The 25,696-nt window shown below is 42.1% G+C and overlaps 1 protein-coding gene across 2 annotated transcripts in view; it reads right to left on the bottom strand.

The window, feature by feature from the left end:
• Positions 1-25,696, bottom strand: part of SNX7 (sorting nexin 7) — a 630,080-nt gene that overhangs the window by 343,531 nt on the left and 260,853 nt on the right. For both annotated transcript variants that reach the window (XM_044085708.1, XM_044085709.1), the window contains exons 5-6: positions 16,630-16,828; positions 8,349-8,548 (exon numbers count right to left, since the gene is read on the bottom strand). In XM_044085708.1, the coding sequence (XP_043941643.1) occupies positions 8,349-8,548; positions 16,630-16,828 (399 nt within the window). The remainder of the gene's footprint in view (positions 1-8,348; positions 8,549-16,629; positions 16,829-25,696) is intronic.

Below are 25,696 nucleotides of genomic sequence, written 5' to 3'. Positions count from 1 at the left end.
TCACTGAAGTTTCCTCATATACAATCTTGCATATGGAATTAGTAGAATGCAGAATGCCATGAACCCCAAAGCCTGCAGAATTTGTCTTGCAGATAACTGGGTTTTTGTTGCCATCTGTTTGAAGTATGTTGTCAGTTGCCTTTGTTTGTCTGGCGTAAGGTAAGCCATCTGGGCAGTTGTATTCAAGCTTGCACCCAGGAATGTAATTATTTGAGAGGGTACCAGTTGTGATTTCTTTTCGTTTATTGTGTACCCTAGGCATGTTAGAAGCTTTTTTACAAACGCCAGATGTTGAAGAAGAATGTCCTTGTTCTCTGCTCGAATGAGACAATCGTCCAGGTAAGGATACATTTGTATGCTTCTTTGTCTGCAAAATGCAATTACTGGTGCCAGGCACTTTGCAAAGACCCTGGATGCATTAGATAAGCCAAAGGGCAGGTGCAGAGAATTGGTAATGCAAAAAACCTGCCTTGAAGCGGAGGTACCTTCTGCACGATTCCCTTATTGGGAAATGCAGGTATGCCTCTTAAGTCTAGAGTCACTAACCAAGCGTTCCTGCCCAGTATAGGCAGTAGCTGTTGCAAAGTCAGCATTTTGAATTTTGGAATGTCCAGGAACGTGATCAAAATCAATAAGTTCAGTACTGGACGCCAGGAATTGTCTTTTCTGGGTACCAGGAACAGTCTTGAATAAAAACCTTGTCCTTTTTCCTGTTCTGGTACTGGTTGAATAGCCCCCATCTCCATGAGGGACATAACTTGTTTCTGAGCCTCTGCTCATTGATTCTGTGGCAGATCTGGCCAACCGTTTGGGATTGGCAAAGTATGGAAATGAAATCTGTACCCCTGGGATACTATGTTTAATACCCACTTGTCCTGGGTAATAATTAACTGCCAATTTTGAGCATGAAATGCTAATTTTCCCCCCAAGGGGGCTGCCAAAAGATAAGTGCTTGGTGAAGGAAGAGGGAAGTCATTGAGACTGCTTACTGTAGGATTGTGCTTTGTTTCCTCCAGATTTGGAGGTGGAGGCACCCCATTGCTTTGACCTGTAAGAACCCTGTGATTGGTATCTAGAGCCTTTTGAGTGCTTAGATTTGCCTTGAGAGGCTCTGTTGGACACTGGAAAGGACCAGTTTTTAGTGGGCCAGTGCCTACTGAACCTGGGTGGCTGCACTTGTAAGAAATCTTTTACAGTTTGCATAGATATAGCTTTGTCTTCCATTTTCTTTAAAAACCTCTTCTGCCTTATTACCAAACCGAGTATTATGCTGTAGAGGGGCATCCAACAATTTAGCTTTAATAAAATCAGGCAGATTTTGCTCCTTGAGCCAGGCATGCCTTCTAATCACAGATCCAGTAACTGCGGCCCTGCAAGAGGCCTCCAAGGAATCAAAACCACACTGCAAAGTATGTGTTCCAACCTGTTCTGCTGCATGCATTAATTCCTGTAATTATTTATTTTCCACACAATCAGAAATCAACATAATTTTCTGCTTCAATAAGCCCATAACATGCTGTTGATATTTAAGCATATGAAACTGGAAGTTTAAGCCCTAACTGCCAAGGCTGCAGACGTATAAACCTTCTTTCCCCATCTATCCAGCGCCCTGGAATCTCTATCAGAGGGAGTAGGATTTTTGGCTGTAGAGGCTTTCACACCTTTGGGACCCTGTGAGATAGTCTCAGGATCAGAATGCAGGATTTTTGAATAGAAATTTGTGGGAGTCAGGAACCCTGTAATATCTGTCTGGCTTACTAGGAGCCAGAGGTAGGGAATCAGGAGCCATGTTTGATTCCGAAAACACATCATCAACAATGTCTAATACAGGAGGTATTGCCAAAGGCCTATGCTGAGGAAGAAGAAGGAAATCCCTAAGCCTCTTTTTTGATTCAGAGAAATCCAGACTCTCCCAATGAAAATGTTCCCTTAAAGTATGCAAGGTTTCAACAAAAGAATAATACTCAGGAGGAGATGCAGATGGGATGGATTCTTCTGCATCTGAATCCTCATAGGGCAGATTAGAAAATTCCTGATCAGAAGAGGAATCAGAAGAAATGGAAACCTGATCTGAAGATTCATAATCAGTGTCTTGCCTAGGCCTCTTAGCAGGGGGGGTTGGGAACCCCTGATCAAGGTAATTAAGTCCTCGGCCATTTTGATAATCTGTTTTTTAGGCATAGGGGCCTGAGCATGTGGCTCATGCGTCGGTATTTTAGACTTAGATGTTTTTGATCTCATTTTTGAAGCTGGCGTCAGTTTTATATAAAAATATTGAGGCCTGAAAACACCCTCAGAAGCCGGTGCCTGCTCAGCGGCTCCGGACTCATCCAAGGGAGAGACACCCGCGGGGTCAATACTCTGAGAATCTCGCATGGGTCTCGGTAGAGGCCTGCGACTCAAAAGTAGCAGGTATCAGGGGATGTGAAAGCGCCTCAATTGAGTACAGGCAACTGGCTTAGGAGAAGCTTCGTCGTCGGTTTTGGACCTCGACGGTCTGTCCCTGTCTTTTTCTTTGCGTTTTTTGTGAACTCTAGTAGTCGGATTGCTAACTGACGACATTTCTGGATAATTAAATCTGGATCCAAAATATTTGGAAGCAAAAATATACCGACGCTTAATAGTGCATTGGTTAAATTTAGCACAAAACCGACAGCAAGGCACATTGTGATCAGGGCCTAGGCAAGGAATACAGTACAAATAAAAATCCTTATGAGGTATTTGCTTCCCACAAGTAATGCAATTATTAACTTTTACTAACATCGGTAAGGAGCAAGAAAAAGTTTCCCTAATGGGGTACTTAGCTTTAGTTTGAAGACTTTGGTTCTGAAACTCGAAAATGAAAATTTCAGGAGTCGGCCGACCGGCACTTGCGAACTTCTTCTGCTTCGGGCACAGAGTGGCAAGAAAGACTGATTAAAATGGCGTTGGCTGCATGTTTTATACCCCTGATGACCTGACGTCATGGAATAGGAGACAGTAACTGACGCAGGACCCAAGACTTTGTTATTCAGGCCAACTGAGGGCAACCAGCCAGCAGATTACCCAAATGTAATGACTGCAACAGTGAAACACGAAGAACATCGGGAGAGTGAGAGCGATGTGTGAGTGAATGCAGGTATGAATGAGGAAGTGGCTGTGTGTGTGTGTGTGTGTGTGTGTGTGTGTGTGTGTGTGAATGAATGCAGGTATGAATAAGGAAGTGGCTGTGTGTGTGTGTATATGTGAGATTGGAAGAGTGAGAGCAATGTGTGAATGAATGCAGGTATGAATGAGGAAGTGAATGTGAGTGTGTGAGAGATCGGAAAAGAGTGAGAGCGATGTGTGTGAGTGAATGCGTGCATGAACGCAACAAAGCCAAAAACAGTGGAGGTACAAAGGCACAACATAGGGGCACTTAAGTACTGCTCTCACAAACTTAGAAAGTTGACAGAAATGCAGGTTTTGCATTAGCTTGAATTTTCTGAAGGGTATGAAATATGAAACTCAACAGTCTGTCATTATTTTCTGACTTCAACCTCAATGATCTGCCAGTGATTTTCCAGAAAACAACAATTTTATGAGAAAAAGACCAAAAATATGTTGCAAAAATCTGGACATTCTGCAAAAATCTATACAGTTCAGAGGTATGCCGGACAGAGCCAAATAATAGGGACAGATTTTAAATATTACTCGTATAAACTTAAAGTTAATAAGGTTGCCATTAAGTTTTCTTACCTCTCAATCATAGTAGGTCAGTGTTGTGCTGTTAAGCAGAATGTGCACTTTTTTTGGCAATTGTCTTTTTATTGTACTTTTGAGGTTTTCTCCCCAGGTCTCCTAGTCCAGTCGGGCAGCCTCATTAAACAAATGTCAAATTAATAAATAAATGAAATACGTACTTTATGCGTGCTGCAGGGGGGAGGGGTGCCTTGGGAAAACCTGGATTCAGCAATGGAGCCGAGAATTAAAAAGGTTTGGGAACCACTGTATTAGATCATTGTTGCAGCCGCCCAAGTTATATAGGCTCTGTCCTACTGCAACTCACCAGCTACCAAAAGTTAGAAGCATCTTCTGATTGATCCAGCTGTCCATATAAATGACAGCTTGCGCACAGAAAGCTCCAAAGCTTTTTAACCAAGGAGGGAGACAAGAGCCCTAAAGAACAATACTAGGAAAGTAACAAAACAGTAACAATAACCAAACAAGGGGTGGACAAATCCACACCCAGCGACACTGAAAAAATATAAGCAACAAAAGGGAGCTGGAGGGAAGGGAGGCTACTGCAATAGTGATCTGTCCGAACATTTATTGCTATAGCAAGTTTCACTTACACAGCTGTACTACATTCAAACACAGAACACTGTTGCAGTAGCCTAAACTACATGGGTAGATCACCATACCTGAGGGAAGAAAAAGGAAGAAAAGGAGGAGGCCAATAAACTGGGACTCAAGAAGCTCCTAAAGAACAGTCCCAGCAAATCTGGTTCTGCACCTGGAAAAGGAATCCAGTTTGTAATGCTTTGTAAAAGTGTGCGGAGAGGACCATGTTGCTGCTTTTAGAATACTTCTGGACTGCACCCCTTTCCAGAAAGCCACCAAAGCCCTTGTGGAATGGGCTGTCACCCTGTGGCTGATTAGTGCGAGTCTAACAAAAGGCAACTGCATGAGACAACAACCCAGAAAGGGTATGTTTTGAAAATGAACTGTATGTACTTACCATAACAATAGATTCATGTTGTCTTCTTCCATCCTTCTCATCCTTGGGATAATCAGGTCAGACTCTGATCCAATGCAGGCCATTTCAGAATCTTCATTCCAAGAGCTCTGCCTCCTCTATCCAGAATACCACAGTCTAACAACCACTTCTCAGATCATATCTGGCCCATGACAACTCCATGGAATATAACAAATCATAAAAAAGATCATGAATGAAAGGCAAGGAAGAGAGGGAAGCACAAACGCACCCTTCTCTGCAGCCTTCAAGGTTGGACTGCAAGGCTGATCAGGAGCACTTATTAAATGGTGACAATTTGGAGGGGGCATGGAGAGAGGGGTGGTTGAGACAGTAGACAATGCAGACCTACTATTATGGTAATTGCATACATTTCATATTGGATGTTGTAGTTTTCATCCTGTCTCAACATGTGAGACAAAGTCCCCAGCCAGTAAAACCCCAGGGAGGCCCTAGGAGAGAACATTATGCTAGATGACGGAACCAAAAGCAGCGCTAGTCCTAGAATGAACACCCACTTTGTAATGGGACACAAAGGTATGAGTGTTAGACCAAGGTGCCACAGCACAAATATAATCAATGGAAACCTGTGAAAAGAAGGCAGTTGAAGTAGCTAGTGCTCTTGTTACAATGACCTCTAGGTTTCACAGGAAAGACATTCTTTTCAAACAGTATGCAAAAGACATACAATCAGACATCTGGATAGGGTCAATCTGGAAACTGGCTCAGCAAATCTTGACTTTGAAAAGGATACAAAAAGTTGGTCAGATTTTTTGAAACTTTTGGTTCTGCCCAAATGAAATCTGAGTTATATAATCCACATCTAAACAATGAGGCAAATATTCACTCATTACTAAAATATGAAAAGAACATCAGTGACTAAATGGTCTGATTCAAATTAGACATCAAAGCAAACTTGAGCAAAAAGGAGGAACTGGTCTGTAAAGTAACTATCTTTATGAAAAATCAAGTAAGGAGGAAGACAGGACAATACTTGAAGTTTAGACATTCTTCTTGTTGATATCACAGGTACCAAAAAGAAAGTTTCCCAGTAACAACAATGTTAAGGGTACTGTGACTGAAGGTTCAAACGGAGGTTTAGTAAGACCTTATCTCAGGGAAAGGTCCCATGGAGGCACCAGGTCTCTAACAGGTAAACCTAGGAGAAAGGCGACCTGAAAGAAGGCCTTAAAAAGCTCAAGAGGTGCCACAGTGGTATTATCCACGCCAATATGAAAGTTAGAAATGGAGGCTATATGTACCTTCATGGAAGAATAACTAAGACCAGACTGCAAACGACCAGCCAAGAAGTCTAGAATGGCATCTAAAATAGCTCAAAAAGGATCTAAGATGTGGGAAGAAGCACAAATAGAAAACACTTTCATTTACTTGCATAAGCATTCCTGCTGGAAGATTTCTGGGAGGATGATAGGATATGCACAACTTTGTCAGAGGGCTTGTTACTCCTGGCCAACATCAGAACTGGAAAAAGCAAGCTATTAGCCTAAAGGAGTGAAGCTTCAGGAGGGGTAAAGCATCAGGATGAGAAATCAGACCCAGAACCAGGTCTTGTACTCGGGGGGGGGGGGGGGGGTAAAGCAGGTGAGGCCAAAGGAAGGGGAACCAAACTTGACAGGGCCAAAATTGGGGAAACAAGGATGACAGTCACTCTGCAATGGGTTGCCTTCTAAAGAAACTGGATCATCAAAGGCATTGCAGGATAAGTGTATACAAGAATCAGGGGCCAAGCATAGAACAGCATCCCGGAGTGAATGTCCTCCTGTAGAGATCAGGGCATAAAACCTACTGTACACTTCATGTCAGATGGGTAAGGAAAGAGGTCACAGCATCTGAAAATCTGTACTGCTATGAACAGGTTTAGGAAACACTAGTAAGACAGAAGGATGTCTCTGCTCAAACTGTCCAGTAGGATGTTGGATCTACATATATATATATATATATATACATATATATATATATACATATACATACATACATATACATATATATATATATATATATATATATATATATATATATATATATATATATATATATATATATATATATATATATATATATATATATACACACACACACACACACACACACACACACACACCATACGCCCCCTAATAGTATGAATATACTATGCATTTCTTTCCAGAAGACACCAGAAAGAAAAGGTGGGAATGCCCGGTCAGAACAACGCATAGGAAAAAAAAATACTAATGCTTAACTCTAACCTTCCAATCAAACACCTAAACCTAACAAACAAGCTGAACTAAGGAAGAAGAGATATATCCAAAAATAGGCTACAGCTATCCCACAGAAAGATACAGTAAGCGGAGTTCAGAGGACCAGGATCTACTCTTGATGACAGCAAATAAGATCTGAGGAGTGAGGAGAGAACAACAGAGCAGGGTATTGTAGGTAAAGTGGAGTTTTCAGGCTGATGACTCCGAGATGGCTGTTGTCTGATTAGAGTTGGATCCGATAACCCACAGGCTGAAGCCAGATGAAAAAGATGGCATCATTTCAAGTGATTCTAAATTACTAACAGTCCTCTACAAGCATAGTACCCTGCCCCAAGCACACTAACTTATCTAGGTAAAAATTCAGTAAAAAATAAAAGTTTTTACAAAATGTTTACACAGGCATTTACAAAAGAACTCCCTTAGAAATGCAACAACAGTCTGAACACATTTAGATTCCTAGCTAAATGCAATTATTTTTACAGAAAAATGCAAGTTTTTTTTCATAAAATTAAAGGTAGTGGAAGGTTTTCCTCAATGGGGGCTTGTCTGCCCAGTTCTTGAAGATTTATAGCTGATTGGCAGTTTGAAGGGGACTGCCAAAGGAGCACTGCTTTCAGCAGCAAAAAACTCCAACTGTCTGTTTTATGGAACTTGGCTCGAGCTTCTTACAGTTGGAGTGTGAGGGAGGTGCCCTTAGGTTTTAGGAGCTGGTCAACTGCAGTGGGGTAGGACCCATATAGCTCAAGCTACTGCAACACTGATCTATGTCTGAACATCATTTGGGATAAACTGGCAAATAATTTTTTTTTTAATCAGATCCGCAAAGTTCCATGACTTGTCTTGCACCATGATTTTTACCATGTGCATTACTTTTCAATTTTTGCTCTCTAGCTTTTATATAAGTTTGCACATTTTCTTTTTAAAAATAATTTACGCATTTAAATTGATTAAATGTGACATCCTTTCTTCTATGTCAGGAAGTACTCGCGAAAGATACAGGGACAATTCCTCCAAAATTTAAAACTTTCTGTTTTTGAAAAAAAAATGGTAACATCTAGGAACTGTAAACACGAATTCCACACAGCAATAAGAATGTGTTCAGCCTCTAAAAGAAAGACCGCAATTAAAGCAAAATCATTGTACCATCATTTACAAGGCCATTCATGCCAAGACTATAAATAGAACTGTTTAATGCCAGCTAATAGTAGGTTTGCGTTTTAGACACTTCTTTAAGTGTAAACAGGCCCAAGATACCAATAAATTTAATTGAGGTCGCTAGCAGCCTACTGAAATGAAAAGTCATTAACCATTTCAAATCTAAACAGAAAACAAATACTTTAATGCTTATACAAGTAAGTCCAATCCAAACTTTCTACCTTCAACATTTCAGCACACAGAGTATATTCATGAAGTAAGGGAATAAGGTTTTCCGAGAGGCCTGGGCTCTTTTCTTCAACACATTTACAGCACTTATCGATGCAGCTAGCAACACCTTTGAGCGAGTCCATTAACTCATCCTCCGAGCCTGACCACAAGGTATAAACAGGGCTGTACTCTTTCAGTTCGACCAAATAATCTATAAAAGAACCAAAAAAAAAAAAGGATACTCAGCAACACAAATAAAATGAAAATGCACCATTCTTATCTTAATAAGAAGAGAGAAACAATACCATACTGATTCAGAGCAGTAACTGGTCACTCATGTAACAGAATTAGCTGTCAACATCAAACAGCTATTTATACATTACCTACTACCTTACATTAGTACTAATATTAGAGTCTCAGTTTGCAATTGGACTCCATTTACTTTCTGAAAGGGGGTTCTTACACTAAAACATTGGCAGTCAGTTCACAGGATTAAGGCTCTGAGTTGTTAGTTAGCTGCTTTGTATTGCGTATTGCACAGTACAGGGTTTGATTCCTTCCACCTCCATTTGTCTCCTGTGAAAATCTAAGCAAGTCACTTAACTAGACAGTGTTGAGTCTGAAAATGATCCATGTGGATCAGTATTCTACCACTATTAATTATTAATAGTAATAATAATAACAATAACAGTTCATTTAGTTTTCATCATGATATGTCTGAAAATATGCCCAGAATTAATATAGTTGCAGAGTGAGTTCTTATCTTGTGGCCTTCAGTGAAATACAGCACGTCTGTAAAGAAGTTAAAGACAAATGAAGAAAAAAATGACAAAGCTATACAAAGCAATGAAGAAGTCTTGTCCTATCTTAATGATTCTCCTGTCCTACAGCTAACTCGTTTATGTATTTTCAGCACCCACCTGTTCAAATTCAGAGTCAGAAGAAATTGAAGCTATATTGGCAAGCAGTGGGCAATGGGCATAAGACAGGAAAACAACATATTCTAAATCTGAAGATGCAGTTCCTTGTAGTGCTGAGGTGCTGTGATCTCAAATGTTATTAGCAGGGGTGTGGGGACTACACCCTCACAACAAGAGTGCAGTAAGGTGGAAAATAACATATTCTAAATCTGAAGATGCAGTTCCTTGTAGTGATGAGGTGCTGTGATCTCAAATGTCATTAGCAGGGTTGTGGGGACTACACCCTCACAACAAGAGTGCAGTAAGGTTCATAGGTTCATACTAGGCTATCTGCCCTAGGGCATTTATAAGCCTAGTCAGAGTATGTTTGGCTTTCGCCACCCATTTTAAATTAATTTTGCTATGCCCTTTTTTGAGGTTAGTATACTGTGCTTCTGTCTAACAGTGACACAGAAGTGATACCCGGGGTAAACCTACGATCTCCCATCCACTCATCAAGATTCCTCTTGAAGAGAGTCAATGAGGGAACTCTGCCTAACCTGGACTGGGATTTTATTCCAGAGTGAAGGGAGCCTCTGGGTTATGAATCTGTCCCTCCAGCATGTCCTATTTATTTCAGTGCTGAGGTTCAAGTCTCTCGAGCGCGTAGCTCGATGGGATTTGGATTTTCTGAGGTGCAGCATGTCCATTAATTCCGGGTTGGACATGGCTTTATACGTCAGGCATAGATAGTCTCTGAGCAGGCGGTATGCCACTGAGTAGAGCTGGAGTTTCTTTAACCGGGCAGTATATGGCATCTGTTTGAGCCCTTTGATTCTCTTGGTGAGGTACTTTTGGGGTCTTTCCAGTTGCTGCAGGTGTCTGGTAAGGTACATCCCAGAAGGGGCATTGTACTCAATTATGGGCCTGATGAGGGATGAGTGAAAATCCAAATCCCATCGAGCTACGCGCTCTGGCACCAGTTGTCTGTTTCTATGAGGCCCTTTTGTAGGATGCTTGTGTCGGCTGGAGAGTCTATTACGGCGCCTAGCTTGCAGTCATCTGTGAACTTGGTCAGCCACAGTCCTTCCGTGTTGGCCTGTACCTCCGAGAAATATATACCGAACAAGAGAGGTCCCAGGACTGAGCCATGTGGGATGCCACTTGTAACTGGTTTGGAGTCTGACATGGCTCCAGCAATTCTAACCATGTGGGTTCTGTCCTTGAGCCAATTTGCAACCCATCTAGTGACATAGGGGTTTATATTTAAGCTGGTGAGCTTATCTATAATGCCCGAGTGGGGTACTGTATCGAAGGCTTTTGCGAGGTCCAGGTAGGCTGTGTGGACCACCTTCCCCTCGTCAATGACCTTAATGACTGTTTCAAAGAAATCGACCAGGTTTAAGAGGCAGGATCTGCCCTTAAAGCCGAACTGGGTAGAATACAGTGTCTGTAGGTCCCCAATATCTTTATTTATGAGGTCCATGATGATCCTTTCCATAGCTTTGCAGACCAAGCTAGTCAGGCTTATGGGGCGATAGTTTCCAGGATCCGTTGAGGCACCACCTTTATGGAGAGGGACCACTGTTGCAGTATGCCACTCTTTGGGTACATATCCTGTAGTAAGGCTGAGACTGAACAGTAGTTTTATGTTTAGGTTTAGCTCTTCTTGGAGTTCATGTAGGACGCAGCCTGGGACACTGTCTGGTCCCATTGATGCTGTGTTTTTTGCTTTGGAGAGGGCGGCTCTTACCTGAGCATCTGAGATGTCAGGGGGGCAGCACTCTGCTGGGATAGATATTTGCCCTTTTGGTGGGGGGGGGGTTTGCGCTGAACCTGTCAGCTAGGATGTTGGCAATGTCTGTGGGTTCGGTGTATTTTTTGTCATTTTGGACTAATTCTGAGCATATCTGGGAATTCCCACCCAGGTTCCTAACATAACTAAAGAAAGCCTTGTGATTATCCTTAGTGTCCTGTGCAATTTTTCTCTCGAAGCTGGCCTTAGACGATTTTATGAGTGCCCATAGATTTTTTCTAATAATGATCAGAGATGCCTTCCCTTTTCGTGATTTTGCTCTATCATGTAGTAGCTTCCTCCTTCTACTGTATAGTTTGTTTATGGCTGGGGTCCACCAGACAGGACGCCTGCCTTTGGAGGATTGGGTCTTGGTTTTATTTGGGATTGCATGATCCATGCATTCCTGAAGGTGTTCATAGAATGCGTTTATAAAGGATTATGCGGTCTGGGCCGTACTTTCCACAGCCCCGGGGGGCTTTGAAGGATTCCACCTCGGTTTTGAGGCGTGTGAAATTTACTTTAGAGAAGTTTTTCACTGTGGTTTTCTGGGCAGGGGGTGGGGTCGGGATGTGAATATCCAGTGAGATTAGTTTATGGTCTGATCTTACCAGTGAGGGATACACGTCTGGTCTGGAGCACAGAGCCCCCATGTTGGTGATGATCAGGTCCAGTATGTTTTCCCCTCTTGTGGGAGTGGTAACAAGTTGTTCCATAACATTTGAGTTTATAAATTCTAGGAACCTTTGGGCTAGGGTGTTGGAGCTAAAGTAATGCTCCCAGTCTATGTTTGGGTAGTTGAGGTCGCCTAATATAATGGTGTTTGGAGAGATCTTCATATTTTTCAGTGTTCTCAGGAAGGCCGAGTGGGGTTCCTGGGATTGGGAGGGTGGTCTTTGGCAGGCTATAAACTGGAAGGCAGTTTTACCCACTGTTAGTTGCACATGGATAGTCTCTAATGCTTCGTGCTGTCCCACCAACCTGGAGGTGTGGGTATCTTTGACGAATATTGATACTCCCCCTCCTTTTGTGGTTCGGTCCAAGTTTTGGGGCCAAAAAGCATGGTATGAGGTATAACCTGGTAGTGCTGGGGTGCTCTCGGGAGCCTTGAACCAGGTTTCTGTTACTGCACAGATATCGATGTTCTCCATGCTAAGGAGAGTTTTGAGTGCGTGCATCTTGAGGTTTAGACTTCTGGCGTTGAGTAGCATTACTCTTAGTTTCTTATCCCTTGTGATACCTATGGAGGTGGGTTTATCTTTTGAGCCTTGCCTAAAAAAGGCACTATGGGGGTGGCAAGAGCCTTTGCCAATATCCGAAAGCCCAGGGGTGGCAGGTGCAAGCTGCCCCTAGAGAAGGATCGTGGCTTGTCGAGCATGTCATCCCAGGCTGACAGGCATTGGATCCCCTTTGAATGACACCAATACTTAAGCCAACTGTTGAAATTGATCATCTTGTCTTCATATTGTGGCATCATTCTTGGTGAGGGTAAGATGCTACTCAAGGTCAGGTTCATACCGGCCTGGGCTACATGCTCAGAGAGCTCCTCTATGTCTCTTTTCATGTAGTCCAGGGAGGTACGTCTCAGGTCATTCACACCAGCATGGACAATGACGGAGTCATATTTGTACTTGCCATGGAGTGACCTGAGTGCTTGTGTTATGTGGCGTATCCTAACACCCGACAGGCAGCTCACTGTGACCTTCTCCTTGTTCAGCCTGGTGAGTGGGACGTCAGTGTGCCTGACGATAGAGTCACCTATTACAAGTGTATCAGGTGTGTTGTTTAGCCTTAAGGGCTGTGACTGTTCGGCACACTGGCTTTGTGAGCTATGTGTTGTACGTGTTTTGTTTTGGGGTAGCGGTTGCTTGGGTGTCTGCTTTGGAGGTCTCTGCTGCTTAGGCAGATTTTTATTTAGAGCCTCTGAGTATGTTTTTGTGTGTTTATGTGTTTGGTTTGCTGTCGTGGTAGGTCTATGTGAGACTGGAATTGTAGTGAGTGTGGTTTCCTTCTCCTCCTGACTGGTTACGCCAGTACTGAGCTGAGAGAGCTTAGCCTCCAGTTTGGCTATATGGTTGCATCTCTCACACGTGTTGGAATTTGTTGGGAGGAGGAGAGGGTTGTCTGTGTACATGAGGCAGTTGTAACATTGCCTCAAGATTCCCAGATTCACCAGCTGGACCGGAGAGGAGACTGACAACTGACCTTTGGACATGCTAGAATAGTATTGGGAATTCCTTTATAATTGAAAAAAGGGCCAATGGGGAACAAGGTACAAAAGGGGAGTTTGTGAGGGTGTAGTGCTTTTAATTTTTTAGTGCTGACTTATATAATTGCTTTAGTGAGCAAGTGCCAGGCTTTAGAGTAGAAATAGGGTGTTTATTATGAGAACTACATCAGTTCTAAGGGAAAACGTGAAGAGCAGACTTTGTGGAGCCGAAAATGGTTTAAACCCAATTAAGCGGAGTTGCCCGATGATGCGCTATGCGCAAAATCGGGCAAAGCCGCGCCAAAGTGGGTTTTATACAAGGGGACTTGAAAGAGCTAGAAATTGGCCCAAAACGGCCAATAGACTACCAGATTCTTGTGCTGGGAACACTCCTCCAGGGATAGATAGGCTGCTCTAAGCTCCCCACTGCCACTGGTGAACAAAGAAGCCTCCCTTTATCCAAGAAAGGAAATGGGCAGCACAGGAACTTTCCAAAAGTCCAGAATAAAGCAAAGCCTGTATTTGAACTACTCTAGGTCAGGAAAGATGGGAAACAAGGATAATTTTTTTTTTTTTCTTTTTGCAACAAACAGCAGGAAAATGCAATAAATATGTAACACAGGCTAGCGCACTTGAGTGTGTAGCCTCAACAGGTAAATGCAACAAACAGGACAAACTTTAAAAGTGCAGGTGCAAAAACAACTTTAAACAGTTTAAAACAGTTCAAGAAGCAGAAATATTTGCAGTTTAGCTAGACCGGACAGTCGCCCAGGTAGTAGCAGGAAAAAAAACACTTATCAGGTTAGCAGTCACTCTTTCAGCCTCTCTGCTGCTAGCACCACTCTGCAGGACCACGAGGAGCTTGGCTGAGTAGTAACAAGTGCAAAAACTGCGCCAAAGTGGGTTTTATACACAGGGACTTGAAAGAGCTAGAAATTGGCCCAAAACGACCAATAGACTATCAGAGTCTTGTGCTGGGAACACTCCTCCAGGGATAGATGGGCTGCTCTATGCTCCCCACTGCCACTGGTGAACAAAGAAGCCTCCCTTTATCCAAGAAAGGAAATGGGCAACACAGGAACTTTCCAAACATCCAGAATACAGCAAAGCCTGTATTTGGACTACTCTAGGTCAGGAAAGACGGGAAACAAGGATCATTTTTTTGTTTTTTTTTTCTTTTTTGCAACAAACAGCAGGAAAATGCAATAAATATGTTAACACAGGCTAGCGCACTTGAGTGTGTAGCCTCAACAGATAAATGCAACAAACAGGACAAACTTTAAAAGTGCAGGTGCAAAAACAGTTCAAGAAGCAGAAATATTTGCAGTTTAGCTAGATCGGACAGTCGTCCAAGGTAGGTGGAGTCTTACTGCAAAATAAATACTTTAAATGTGTCACAACAAATCAAGTAGTTAAACTTTTCCTGTTTAAATTGGGCATTGTTTTTCAGTTCTTGTAAAATGTACAAGAAAAACTTTACTTTCAAAAGATCTGCACTGTATAGTGGCAAGTTTTGGCTTTCATCTGTCAGTTTTTTACTCTGTTCATTTCACTGGAACAAAACTGTGTAGTACTTTTTCTGTACTGTAATTTTAATGGATGTTACACAGGTCCACATGTGTATACAGAAACACGTTGTTGTGCAGTGTGTCTAGCAGCAGGAATGCCACAAAAAAATGCTAGTTATCATGAGTTAGATGGAAGGGTTCTTCGAAGGATACTCCCAGTAGATTTAAACCTAAAAGTAACAGTGTGTGTTTAAGGCTGCATTTGAGAATGGAAATGTACTTCAATATAATTCTTCTGGCATTCCACAGGTTGCCTTACATGCTTCATACCAGACAATAATGGACAGAGCCAGCTGCCATCTCCATTAGAAGAAGGCGCTCACCAAGCCAGTCTTTCAACTCAAAGTTTCATCAGATAAAATATAGTACTTCCAACCATACCATGATGAAAACACCAATCTGAACCCTATGGTTTAAAAAAAAACTGCCTTTTTCATTTTACACCTTGCTAAAAAAAAATCAAAAATACATTTTACTCCCCATGTAATGATAAAGCTTGTTTTATTTAGTTGGGATAACAGAATCCACAAAAGATAAAGCTGCATAAAGTTTGTCAGAGTACTGTTTCTTGAAACGGAGAAGTGTTTTGTTTACATAACAGTACTTGAGAGTATGTTTCTTTGTTGGACTATAGTTTGAACAACTTCTTTTAATACAAATAATCAGTCCTTTACCACATGCTGATCTTCATCTAGCTTATTTACTTTCTCTGCAGAGCAGACAATACACAGAAAATAGAAATGAAAATAAAAGTATAGCAAATCCATAAAATGGCCATTTTTTACCCGTGACATCCATCACCCACCAGAAGAACACTATTAGCCTGGAATTGCAAGATATGACAGTCATCTTTTTGTTGTCATAGGAGTCCACTACTCTCCAAGCTTATTAAACATTTAACTGTCAGTACAGTTTATGCAAGCCAAATAGCCTACCTACCTGGAGAATATTTCATGTTCTCTTTAAACCCAGATCTGCAGGGATACTAAACGAACATTAAAATATTAACCCAAGTTTTAACATGTAGTTTACAGTTTATATTATTGTGAACAATACACAATGCATTTCAGACACAGTGTACTGTGCTTAAAACAGTAAATTAAGTGGTTCTTGCCCAGCAGCATGAACACACTGCAAAGCCTAACAGTGCATTCAAAACTTACCAGACACTAAATTAAGATAAAAAAACCTTGCCTTTTTCATGTACAAAGAAGCAGACTCTTACTCAGCTGTCTGCATCATCACTGTTTACTATCACAGCCTTTCAGACAAAATGCTGCTGATGCGTGGTACAAAGTGCCTCTGGCGAGTGAGTGTCTTGTGTTCTTTGATGTTCCTACTTAGACCCTTATGAAAGTACTCTGCGAATCACACATCCGTCTATTGCATTATTTTTCCAGATGGAGTCACAAGTACTGTCATAAGCTATACAATGTTCCATCATCATTAAAGCAATATGGAAGGTAGCAAAGTACATTTCAGAGATTAGCTAACAACCTGCATCAACATTCTATCAGAAGTGGAGGCTATCAGAGGGCTTTTATTAAATGAAGAATCAAAGCCAAAAAGCTTTTAAAATAATGACAGCTTGTTCATCAGAATTCTGATAAATTGAGTTCATTAGTCTATAGCTACATGTAAATAATTAAATTCAGGTCCTTTTCCTTGGATGAAGACCAACATACTTTTTCCACATTCTACGTTACAAGTTCAATAAAAATAAGGGTGACAGTTTAATTATTAAAATCAACTCTAAATGAATTAAGAATCCATCAATCAATTCAAGGGAAGTACTGTAGAATTTTTAACATTTTAACTAACCCTTTTGTTCCTTCAAAATCCGTTGAGAGATTCTGTCAAGCAGTCCCACTTTCTGCCCAAATGTTTCAATATACTCGAGCATTTCAGTGAACTCCTCGGGACGATTTTTTACTCCTCTAACTATAGCAGCCATGGATCTCACTGTTTCACCCATTTTACTGAGCAAGCCAGGGCCTTGCTTTTTGTGAGCGGTTAACTCCTGCAAAATAAATAAATAAATAAATTATACATATATATATATATATATATATATATAAAATACTGTAAGCCTTCATCATGTTTTTAGACAGTAACATGCATTACCTGGAAGGAAATTATACAATGCAAATAACATGCTATCCTATGCACTTATTCCTTATCATCCTGCCTTTGACAGATGTGTAAAGCAATACCATTACTCACCTTCCACTAACAAAACTGGACAGGTACAATACGATTTTGCACAATGAAATGTTGAACAATAAAAAAAAATTAAACACCATTGCTAATATTTTGCAACAGTGAAGAAACTTACATGGCTAACAAAATTGCACATCTAACTTGAAAGGCAAAAGCAGCACAGTCAATAAAGCTCAGTGACACGCAGTGGCTCCACAGTGTTTCCTTTCATTCAGTACTACCACCGTGCAGACATTGCTGACAACCTGCTGAACTTAAGCATCAATCCATGTGTAATATGGGAGATACATTTTTTACATTCCAAAAAAAAAAAATTGCTAACAAGAGGGTCTCCGCAGGGCTTGGTTCCGGGTCCTCTTCCACTTGGCATTTCTCTGAGCTACAAGCCAATATCCATAGTCACTGATTAACAAAATTCACTGACTGTAGACTAGGGGTTGTTATTTGAACACCCACTGACATGAAGGTACACCAGGATTGGCTGGACTATGCAAAAAACTGATTCCTCATATTAAATGCCAAAAAATGCAGTACAGTCCACTTTGGTAAAACAAATGCCTCCTCATTCTTCTACACAGATCACATGCTGTTTAATAACACTGTCATTAGATGGCCATGCAGCCTTCTGGATGACACCTTAGCCTATGATGTTTATGTCTCGAGAGTACTTAATTCCTTCTGTCTGGCCCAGCTAATAACCAAAGGCATGTTACTCAGAATCAGATGACCTGCTTCCACTATAGTCATGTCATACACACACCATTATTGAATATAATGCCATATTTCATATATACTTACTGAAACATATATCACTCCTTTGGAGAGACCCAACAGGTTTCTAAGCAGAAAAAGTCACAGACCTCAAAGTCCATAAGTTACTTAGACCAACTGGTAACCTTTTCACTCTGTAGTCAGATCCCTACAGACTCATCCACAGTGACCTACATTTTTCCTTTCAGGCCCCCAAAAAAACCACCCTCCTAAACCTAATATAGCTTTACGAGACTAACGGCATCTCAACAAAAGACCTTAATCTCTACCAGGAAATTAATAGAACACATTGGAGTGACAAGTATTTATCCCAGCATATTTCTCACATATGAAATACCTACACCAGTGGTCTAGAGGGATAAAGCCTTGATTATAGAGCAAGTAACCCAAACTGGAGTATCAGCTTAGATGCTAGACAGTGCAGTCAGGATGTCAATGCCCACTCTATGGGAAGGAGGGCAGGGCGTTCACTCAGGGGCACATGCACACAGGCTGACTTCCTTGTTAGAGGCTGGGAATACAATTATGCAGTACTTCCTGTGGGAACATGGGTAGGGAAATGCTGCTGTCACCCTTTTGAGGAAGTCCGAGTTGGTTTAGCTCTGACAGCTACTGCACATCCCACCCACAGGCGATCACTGGGGGCATGCACAAGGGAAGGGCAGAATAAAATTCCAATCCACTGCTGATGGCTGCAATAATAATGACTACTCTCACTCAACCCATGATCCCAATGATGGAGGAACAGAAAAGTTTCAGGAATTTTTGCCTGGGAAGAGGTAGATGATCGGCAGGCAAAGGGGCAATGTACAACACACACGGAAAAATATTAAGATTAAGCAAAGCAGTACTCCAGCTACATTCAAAAACTAATCTAGACAACTGATGGGTAGTCACAAAATTTTCCCTGGACCTATCATGTGTGACACTCCTCGAGACAGGTGGCAAGTGAGTGTTTGGATTAGGTTATTAACTGTCTAATGGACTTGATTGCATAGCATCCACCCATGCACTAAAACTAGGATGAAAAAAAAAAATCACATTTACAAATGATATACCTTGAACTTGCACAAAATATCAAATGTAAGGGATCTATTATGAGAAATCAATACACAACTTGCCAACAGTAAGCTGGAAAAGACAAGCTCATTACATAACATACCTGCTAAAACTGTGGATGACACAAGTTTAATTATAATTTCCTGCAGGAGATACCACCCCCTTGCACCCCCAACAACTTAGTTTAGACAGAGATAGATAGATTGATTGAATGATTCACGCCACAGCTGCACAAATGTAAGGAAAAGAGAAAAAAAGTCACTGAAAGAACAGGCTTGCACAGCTGTGTTCTTGCATAGCAGCCAAGTAATGTCAAACGCTTTCAGAAAATGCACTTTTGGAAGTTGGGATAGGGGAAATGAACTCCAGGAAATACATTTTGCCAAAAGGAAGGACTCCCCATGTATTAATTACCTACTGAACAGCACTTTAGAGTACAGACAAGTCCATTTGTGAAGCCAGCAGTATCAGTTTAGGAATAACCTTTAGTCACTGGAAGAACTGCCCTGTTACAAGTGGCAGATTAACACTACTTTAGGCATGGTCTGTTTTCAAGCTATGTTCCACCCCCCACACACCTTTTTTCTGGGGGGGGGGGGGTGACCATGCATAATGTCAAGGGTTCAACTGGATGAATCTTACTGATTTAAAAACTTTTGAACTACTGTCATTACAATCCACAAAAGTCCATGATCACCAGTTATAGCTACTTGACTGTGTACATTTCAAATATCAACATGAAATTAAAAAATTGCTTTCATGCACAGCATGGCTAAAAATCCACCTAGAATAGAATAAAATATTCCAGTTAATTCCACAGAAATACACATTAACTCATCCCTGCCTTTAAAAGAAGGCAAGTTATTTTCATCCACAGTACAGTTAGCCCCACCACTTGACAAACAGAAAACACATATTTAACTTCATTTCAATCAAATAAACACTAACCCTTAATGTCATACTTTAAACTGAGCAAACGAAAGGGGCAAGTTATTTTCAACCACAGCAAAGCTAGCCACCCCACCTGATGTCAGTCCCAGACTTCACAAATGAAGAGTGTAAGTTGCTTTCATCCACAGGAATGTCATCAGAATTAGTGAAGTACTCACAAAATCAGACTCCAGCCTAATGATAAGGCAGTATTCATAATCTCAGCCTATGCTCTACAGCAGGGTTGTAACAGTGATGAAAACAGTGCATTCAGACAACAGTTGCAGAACCTGCTAGCTAAAGCAGGACAACAGGAATTGGAGTTGATAACTGGTGATCTAAATGCACATACCGGGATATAAAGAACATGAAATGAGGATTGCTTATATCCGCATGGTTAGGGCAACAGGAATAAAGCAGGAGAGGGTATTCTAGACTTCTGTTTGGCAAATGGCTTGATTGCAGCCAACATGTGGTTTAGAAAGAGAGAGAGTCACAAGATCATATACAAGACTGGCCAACTTCCTCATAGTAAGGAAAGGGCACTGGGGTAGAATCAGTGATTGCAAAATCATCCCCAGTGAAACAGTCGGCCCACAACATAAACCACTGGTTGCCATAATCAGCTATAAGCAACTGTCAAAGAAGGCTCTATGGTCAACACAGACCAGGCTGAAGACTTGGAAGTTGACTGGAGAGAAAACACAACAGTTCAAGAAATTAATCAGGGCTCTAGCACCTCAAGAAGAAAAGGAAATAGGTGGATCTGAAGAAGAATGGCAGTGCCTCAAAGCATCATGTGTGGGGACTACAGAACAGATATGTGGCCGAGCCAGGTATGGCAATAAGGTACATAACGAAAACTGGTGGTGGAATGCAGAAGTCCAAGAAGTCATCATAAGAAAGGAGGAGTGCAGGAAAAAGTGGGAGTTAGAAAAGACAGACCAGGCTAGGAAGGAATACTGGTTGGCTAACAAAGACAGCTAAGAAAGGAGTTGAAATAGCAAAGAACAAGGCATCAGAAGCACTGTACCAGCTTCTGGAAAGTGACTCAGCAGGAGCCACAAAGAATCTACATCAGGTCGCAAGACAAAGTCAGAAAGATAAAGAAGCCAGTCAGACACCCATCATAAGTGATGCCAGCAACAACCTGCTCACCAGTCCAGAGGACATCAAAAGGCCAATGGAAGAAGTACTCCCAGCAGCTTCTAAATGAAGAATACCTCACAGAAGCTGTACTGAGCCAATTACAGCCTACAATGAAAGAAAAGAAGGAGCCCATCATAGAAGAGGAACAGCACTAAGGAAAATGCAGTCAGGAAAAGCAGCAGGCTCAGATGAGGTCACAGAAAATACAATAAAGATGTCAGGTCAGATGGGGAGAAATAGCTTGAGGGCACTCATAGCAGTATGGAAAGAAAGGCATATACCAGATGACTGGAGAATAAGCATAGTAGGGCCAGTGTTCAAGAGCAAAGGGGACATTTCCAACAGCGGGCAGTAGAGAGGTATCAATCTTCTGTCACATTGCATGAAAGTTCCCGAGAAGGTGATTGATAATCGAACATGCATAGTTAGATGTCAGATGATCAGTTAGGCTTCAGATCAGGATGCAGCCAACTAACCCAATATTTGCAGTGAGACGGACACTTGATAAAAAGCTAGAAATGAGGAAAAAGTCCAACTGGGCATTCCTAGACTTGTAGAATGTACAAGACAACGTCCCAAGAAAGTGGATTTGAGCACTCCTGCAGCAGTTCAAAGTCCCAGAAACATAGGTAAAATTAGTGCACGCAATGTTCTAGGACCCAATGACTCAAGTACGAACAGTGTTTGGTCTCACAGAGGGGGTTCCCGGTAGAAGTGGGTGTGCATCAGGGTTCAGCTCTGAGTCCACTGCTGTTCATACTAATGATGGGCTACATTACCAAACAGGTTGGAGAGGACAGATCAACAAAGTTGCTGTATGCAGGCAATGTGGCTTACGGGGGAGTATCCATATTCATCAAGGATACCCACACTTCCCGGTTAGTGGCACAACACGATGCTTCAGAGATTATCCACATGCAACTAACAACGGGCAAAACTGCAATTCAAATTGTAGCTTGCTACGGATCACCCACCATGTCCCAGGACCCCCATTTCGCATTTCTGGAAATACTGTGTAACATAAAGGTCCTACCAAACACCCTAATATTGGGTGATTTCAACTACCCAAACATTAACTGGGAGAACTACTCAAGTACTAACTCCCTTGCCCAACATTTCCTAGAATTTATAAATTCAAACACCCTGGAACAACAAGTCAACACTCCCACCAGATGTGACAACATATTGGACCGGTCATCACCAACAAGGGCGACAGTGTTCCACACTGGAGGTCAACCTCTTGCTGGTTAGATCTGACCATAAACAAATCACTTTGGATATCCACATTTCGTCCCCACCCCCGGACAAGGAAACCACCATGAAAAACCTTTCAAAAGCAAACTTCACGTTACTTAAGATGGAGGTGTAAAGTTTCAAAGCCCCCATGCTAAAGGATAATGCTGTCTAAGCTGCAAAATCCTTTACTAATGCATTCTACAGGCACCTACAAGAATGCATGGATGGTGCTATCCCAAGCAAAACCAAGACTCACTAACAAGAAAAGGAAATCAGTCTGGTGGACCCCTGCCATAAACAAGCTATACAATAGAAGGAGGAAACTAGTACAGAAAAGAGTAAAATCCCAAGAAGGGAAAATATCCCTGATCAGTATCAGCAAAAAACTACGATCCCTCATAAAATCGTCCAAGGCGAGCTTTGAAAGAAAACTTGCCAAGGATTCCAAAGATAACCACAACGCATTCTTTAGCTATGTCAAGAATCTAAGTGGCAATGCTCAGATCTGCTCGGAGTTAGTGCAGAATGGCACAAAATACACTGAACCAACTGATATTGCCAACATCCTGGCAGACAGGTTCCATTGCAAACTTCACCCCCCTCTCACCCCCAAAAGGGCCCATAACCATACCAGAAGAATGTAGAGCCCTTGAAATCACAGACACTCAGGTTAAAATACCCCTCTCCAAAGCCAAAAACACAGCATCAATGGGACCGGATGGTGTCCCAGGCTGCGTCCTACATGAGCTCAAAGACGAATTAATCCCTCATCTAAACACACTGTTCAAACTCAGCCTCTCCACAGGCTACATACCCACAGAGTGGTGCACAGCAACAGTTATTCTGCTCCACAAAGGTGGAGCCACAACAGACCCCAACTATCACCCTATAAGCCTGACTAGCTTGGTCTGCAAGGCTATGGAGCGCATCATCATGGAACTCATTAACAGAGACATTGGGAACTTCCAAACACAGGACCCTACCCAGTTCAGCTTTGTTAAGGGCAGATCATGCCTCCTAAACCTGGTGGACTTCTTTGAGACAGTTACCAAGGCTATAGATGAGGGAAAGGAGGTACACACAGCCTACCTAGACCTTGCAAAGGCCTTCAACACTATTCCCCATTCTGGTGCTATAGACAAGCTCACCAACCTGAACATAAACTCCTATGTCACAAGATGGGTTGCCAATTGCCTCACGGACAGAACCCACATGGTGAGAGTTGCGGGAGCTAGGTATGACTCTAAACCGGTTACAAGTGGCATTCCCCAGGGATCAGTCCTAGGACCCCTTCTGTTCGGCATATACCTCTCAGAGGTACAGACAAGCACAGGAGGACTATGGCTGACCAAGTTCGCAGACAACTGCAAACTAGGGGCTATAAATGACTCACCGGCTAACACAGACATCCTCCAAAAGGGTCTCACTGAGATGGATACCTGGTGTCAAAATCATGACCTCAAGCTAAATGCCAAAAAGTGCACAGTTATTCCCTTTGGAAATAAAGTACCTACAAACTACCACATAGGTGGTAGTCCCCTAAATACGGAAAACGTAATAAGGGATCTGGGGACCCAAGTAGATAGTAATCTCTCCTTTGATAATCACATTGCCAAAGTGGTTAGAAAACCCTTCTATGTGGTCCACCTAATCAGAAAAGGGTTTGCATCCAGATCAAAAGAGGTCATTGTGCCCCTCTACTCATCACTCATCACTCATCAGACCCATCATAGAGTACAATGCCCCATTTGAGATGTACCTTACAAGACACCTGTAACAGCTGGAAAGACCACAGAAGTACCTCACCAAGAGGATCACTGGCCTCAAACAGATGCCCTATGCAGCTCGACTGAAGAAACTCCAGCTGTACTTGGTTGCATACCGCCTGCTCAGAGGTGTTCTCTGCCTGACATATAAGGCCATGTCCAACCGAGAATTGATGGACATGCTCCACCTAAAGAAAACCTTATCCCCTCGAGCCACATGCTCTAGGGATCTAAACCTCACCACAACAATAAATAGGATGTGCTGGAGGTATAGATTCCTGTCCAAGAGACATTCCATGCTTTGGAAAGTACAGTTGTGTACCTACCATAAATGTAGATTGTTGAGTGTATTCACTGTTGCAATCATTACACTTGGGTTATCCTGCTGGCAGGCTACCCGCAGTCGGCCTGAATTCCAAAGTCCTGGTCCGGCGACGGTTGCTGTCGCCTCTTCCCTGACATCAGTGCGCCAGGGGTATATAAGATGCAGCTGACGCCATTTTCTTCAGTTTTTCTTGCCCCAGATGTCAGGTGCCCCCAAGAAGGTAGGCAATACACTTTGCTTATAAAAAACATACACTAAAATAAACAATACCTTCATCTACAAGCAAATACACCACATAGGTTGTATAGGATAGAGAAGTATAGATAAGTCCCAGCAAAGAAAGAGGGATGGTGGGTGGGTAACCTGGACTGCAACAGTGAATACACTCGAACATCTACATTTATGGTAGGTACACAACTGTACTATGTTCATCGTGTTTCACTGTTGCAGTCATTACACTTGTGTTGAATCCCAAAGCTGAGGTTGGGCGGCTGGGACTAAATAGGATTAGGAGTGGCTATGAGGCCCTGCAGAACTGCAGTGGCAAAGCCTGCTCTGCATTTAGAGTAAAGAGGTAAGTGGTAGTGCTTGTTAAAAGTGTGCACTGAACTCCAAGTTGCAGCCTCCAAAATTTCCTTGGTTGGTACTCCTCAGAGAAAGGCTGCTGCCCTGGTAGAATGTGGCCTAATATTCTTAGGCACTGTTTTGCCATGCTGTGCATAGCAGAAACAAATGCAGTGTCCTATCCATTTTGAAATAGTCTGCTTTGAAATAGCCTTTCCTTGTGATCCTGCAGCATATGCCACAAAAAGTTGCTCAGTCTTTCTGAAAGCTTTTGTTTTGTCCAAGTAGAAGCGTAGTTGCCTGTGTATGCCCAAAGAGTGCAGAAGTCTCTCCCCTTTATTCTGGGTATTTGGATAAAAAGTTGGCAAATGAATGGCTTGGTTAAGAACCACACTGGATACTACTACCTTTGGCATAAATGTTGTTTTTTTCCTTAGAGAAACCCTGTCCGGATGGAAAATGATAAAAGGTTCCACTGCCATTAATTGCTGAAGTTATTGCTAGGAGCAGAGCAGGTTTCCAAGATAAGAATTTTATTTCAGATGTATTGGCTGGCTCAAAAGGAGGCAGTGTGAGCTTTTCCAAGACAAAGTTGAGGTCCCATGTAGGTATTTGATGCTTTGCTTGGGGGTCTTATGTTTTTGGCACCTCTGAGGTACTGTCTTACCAGTGGATGTGAAAAAATAGGAGGTTCTGTATTGTAATGAGCTGAAATGGCAGAGGTATGGATCTTAATTGATGAGAAGGATAGGCTTTTGTCCAGCATCTCAGTTAGGTATTGTAAAATCTGTGGAATATTTGGAACAAGCGGTTCAAGTCCTTGTGCCTGGTTCCATGCACAGAATCTCTTCCATTTTTCTGCATAAGA

This window comes from Protopterus annectens, chromosome 10.part0 (genome assembly GCF_019279795.1).
Source record: "Protopterus annectens isolate FY-2018-M chromosome 10.part0, PAN1.0, whole genome shotgun sequence".
NCBI classification, from domain to species: domain Eukaryota; kingdom Metazoa; phylum Chordata; order Ceratodontiformes; family Protopteridae; genus Protopterus; species Protopterus annectens.
This window is presented reverse-complemented; position numbering and strand designations above follow the sequence as displayed.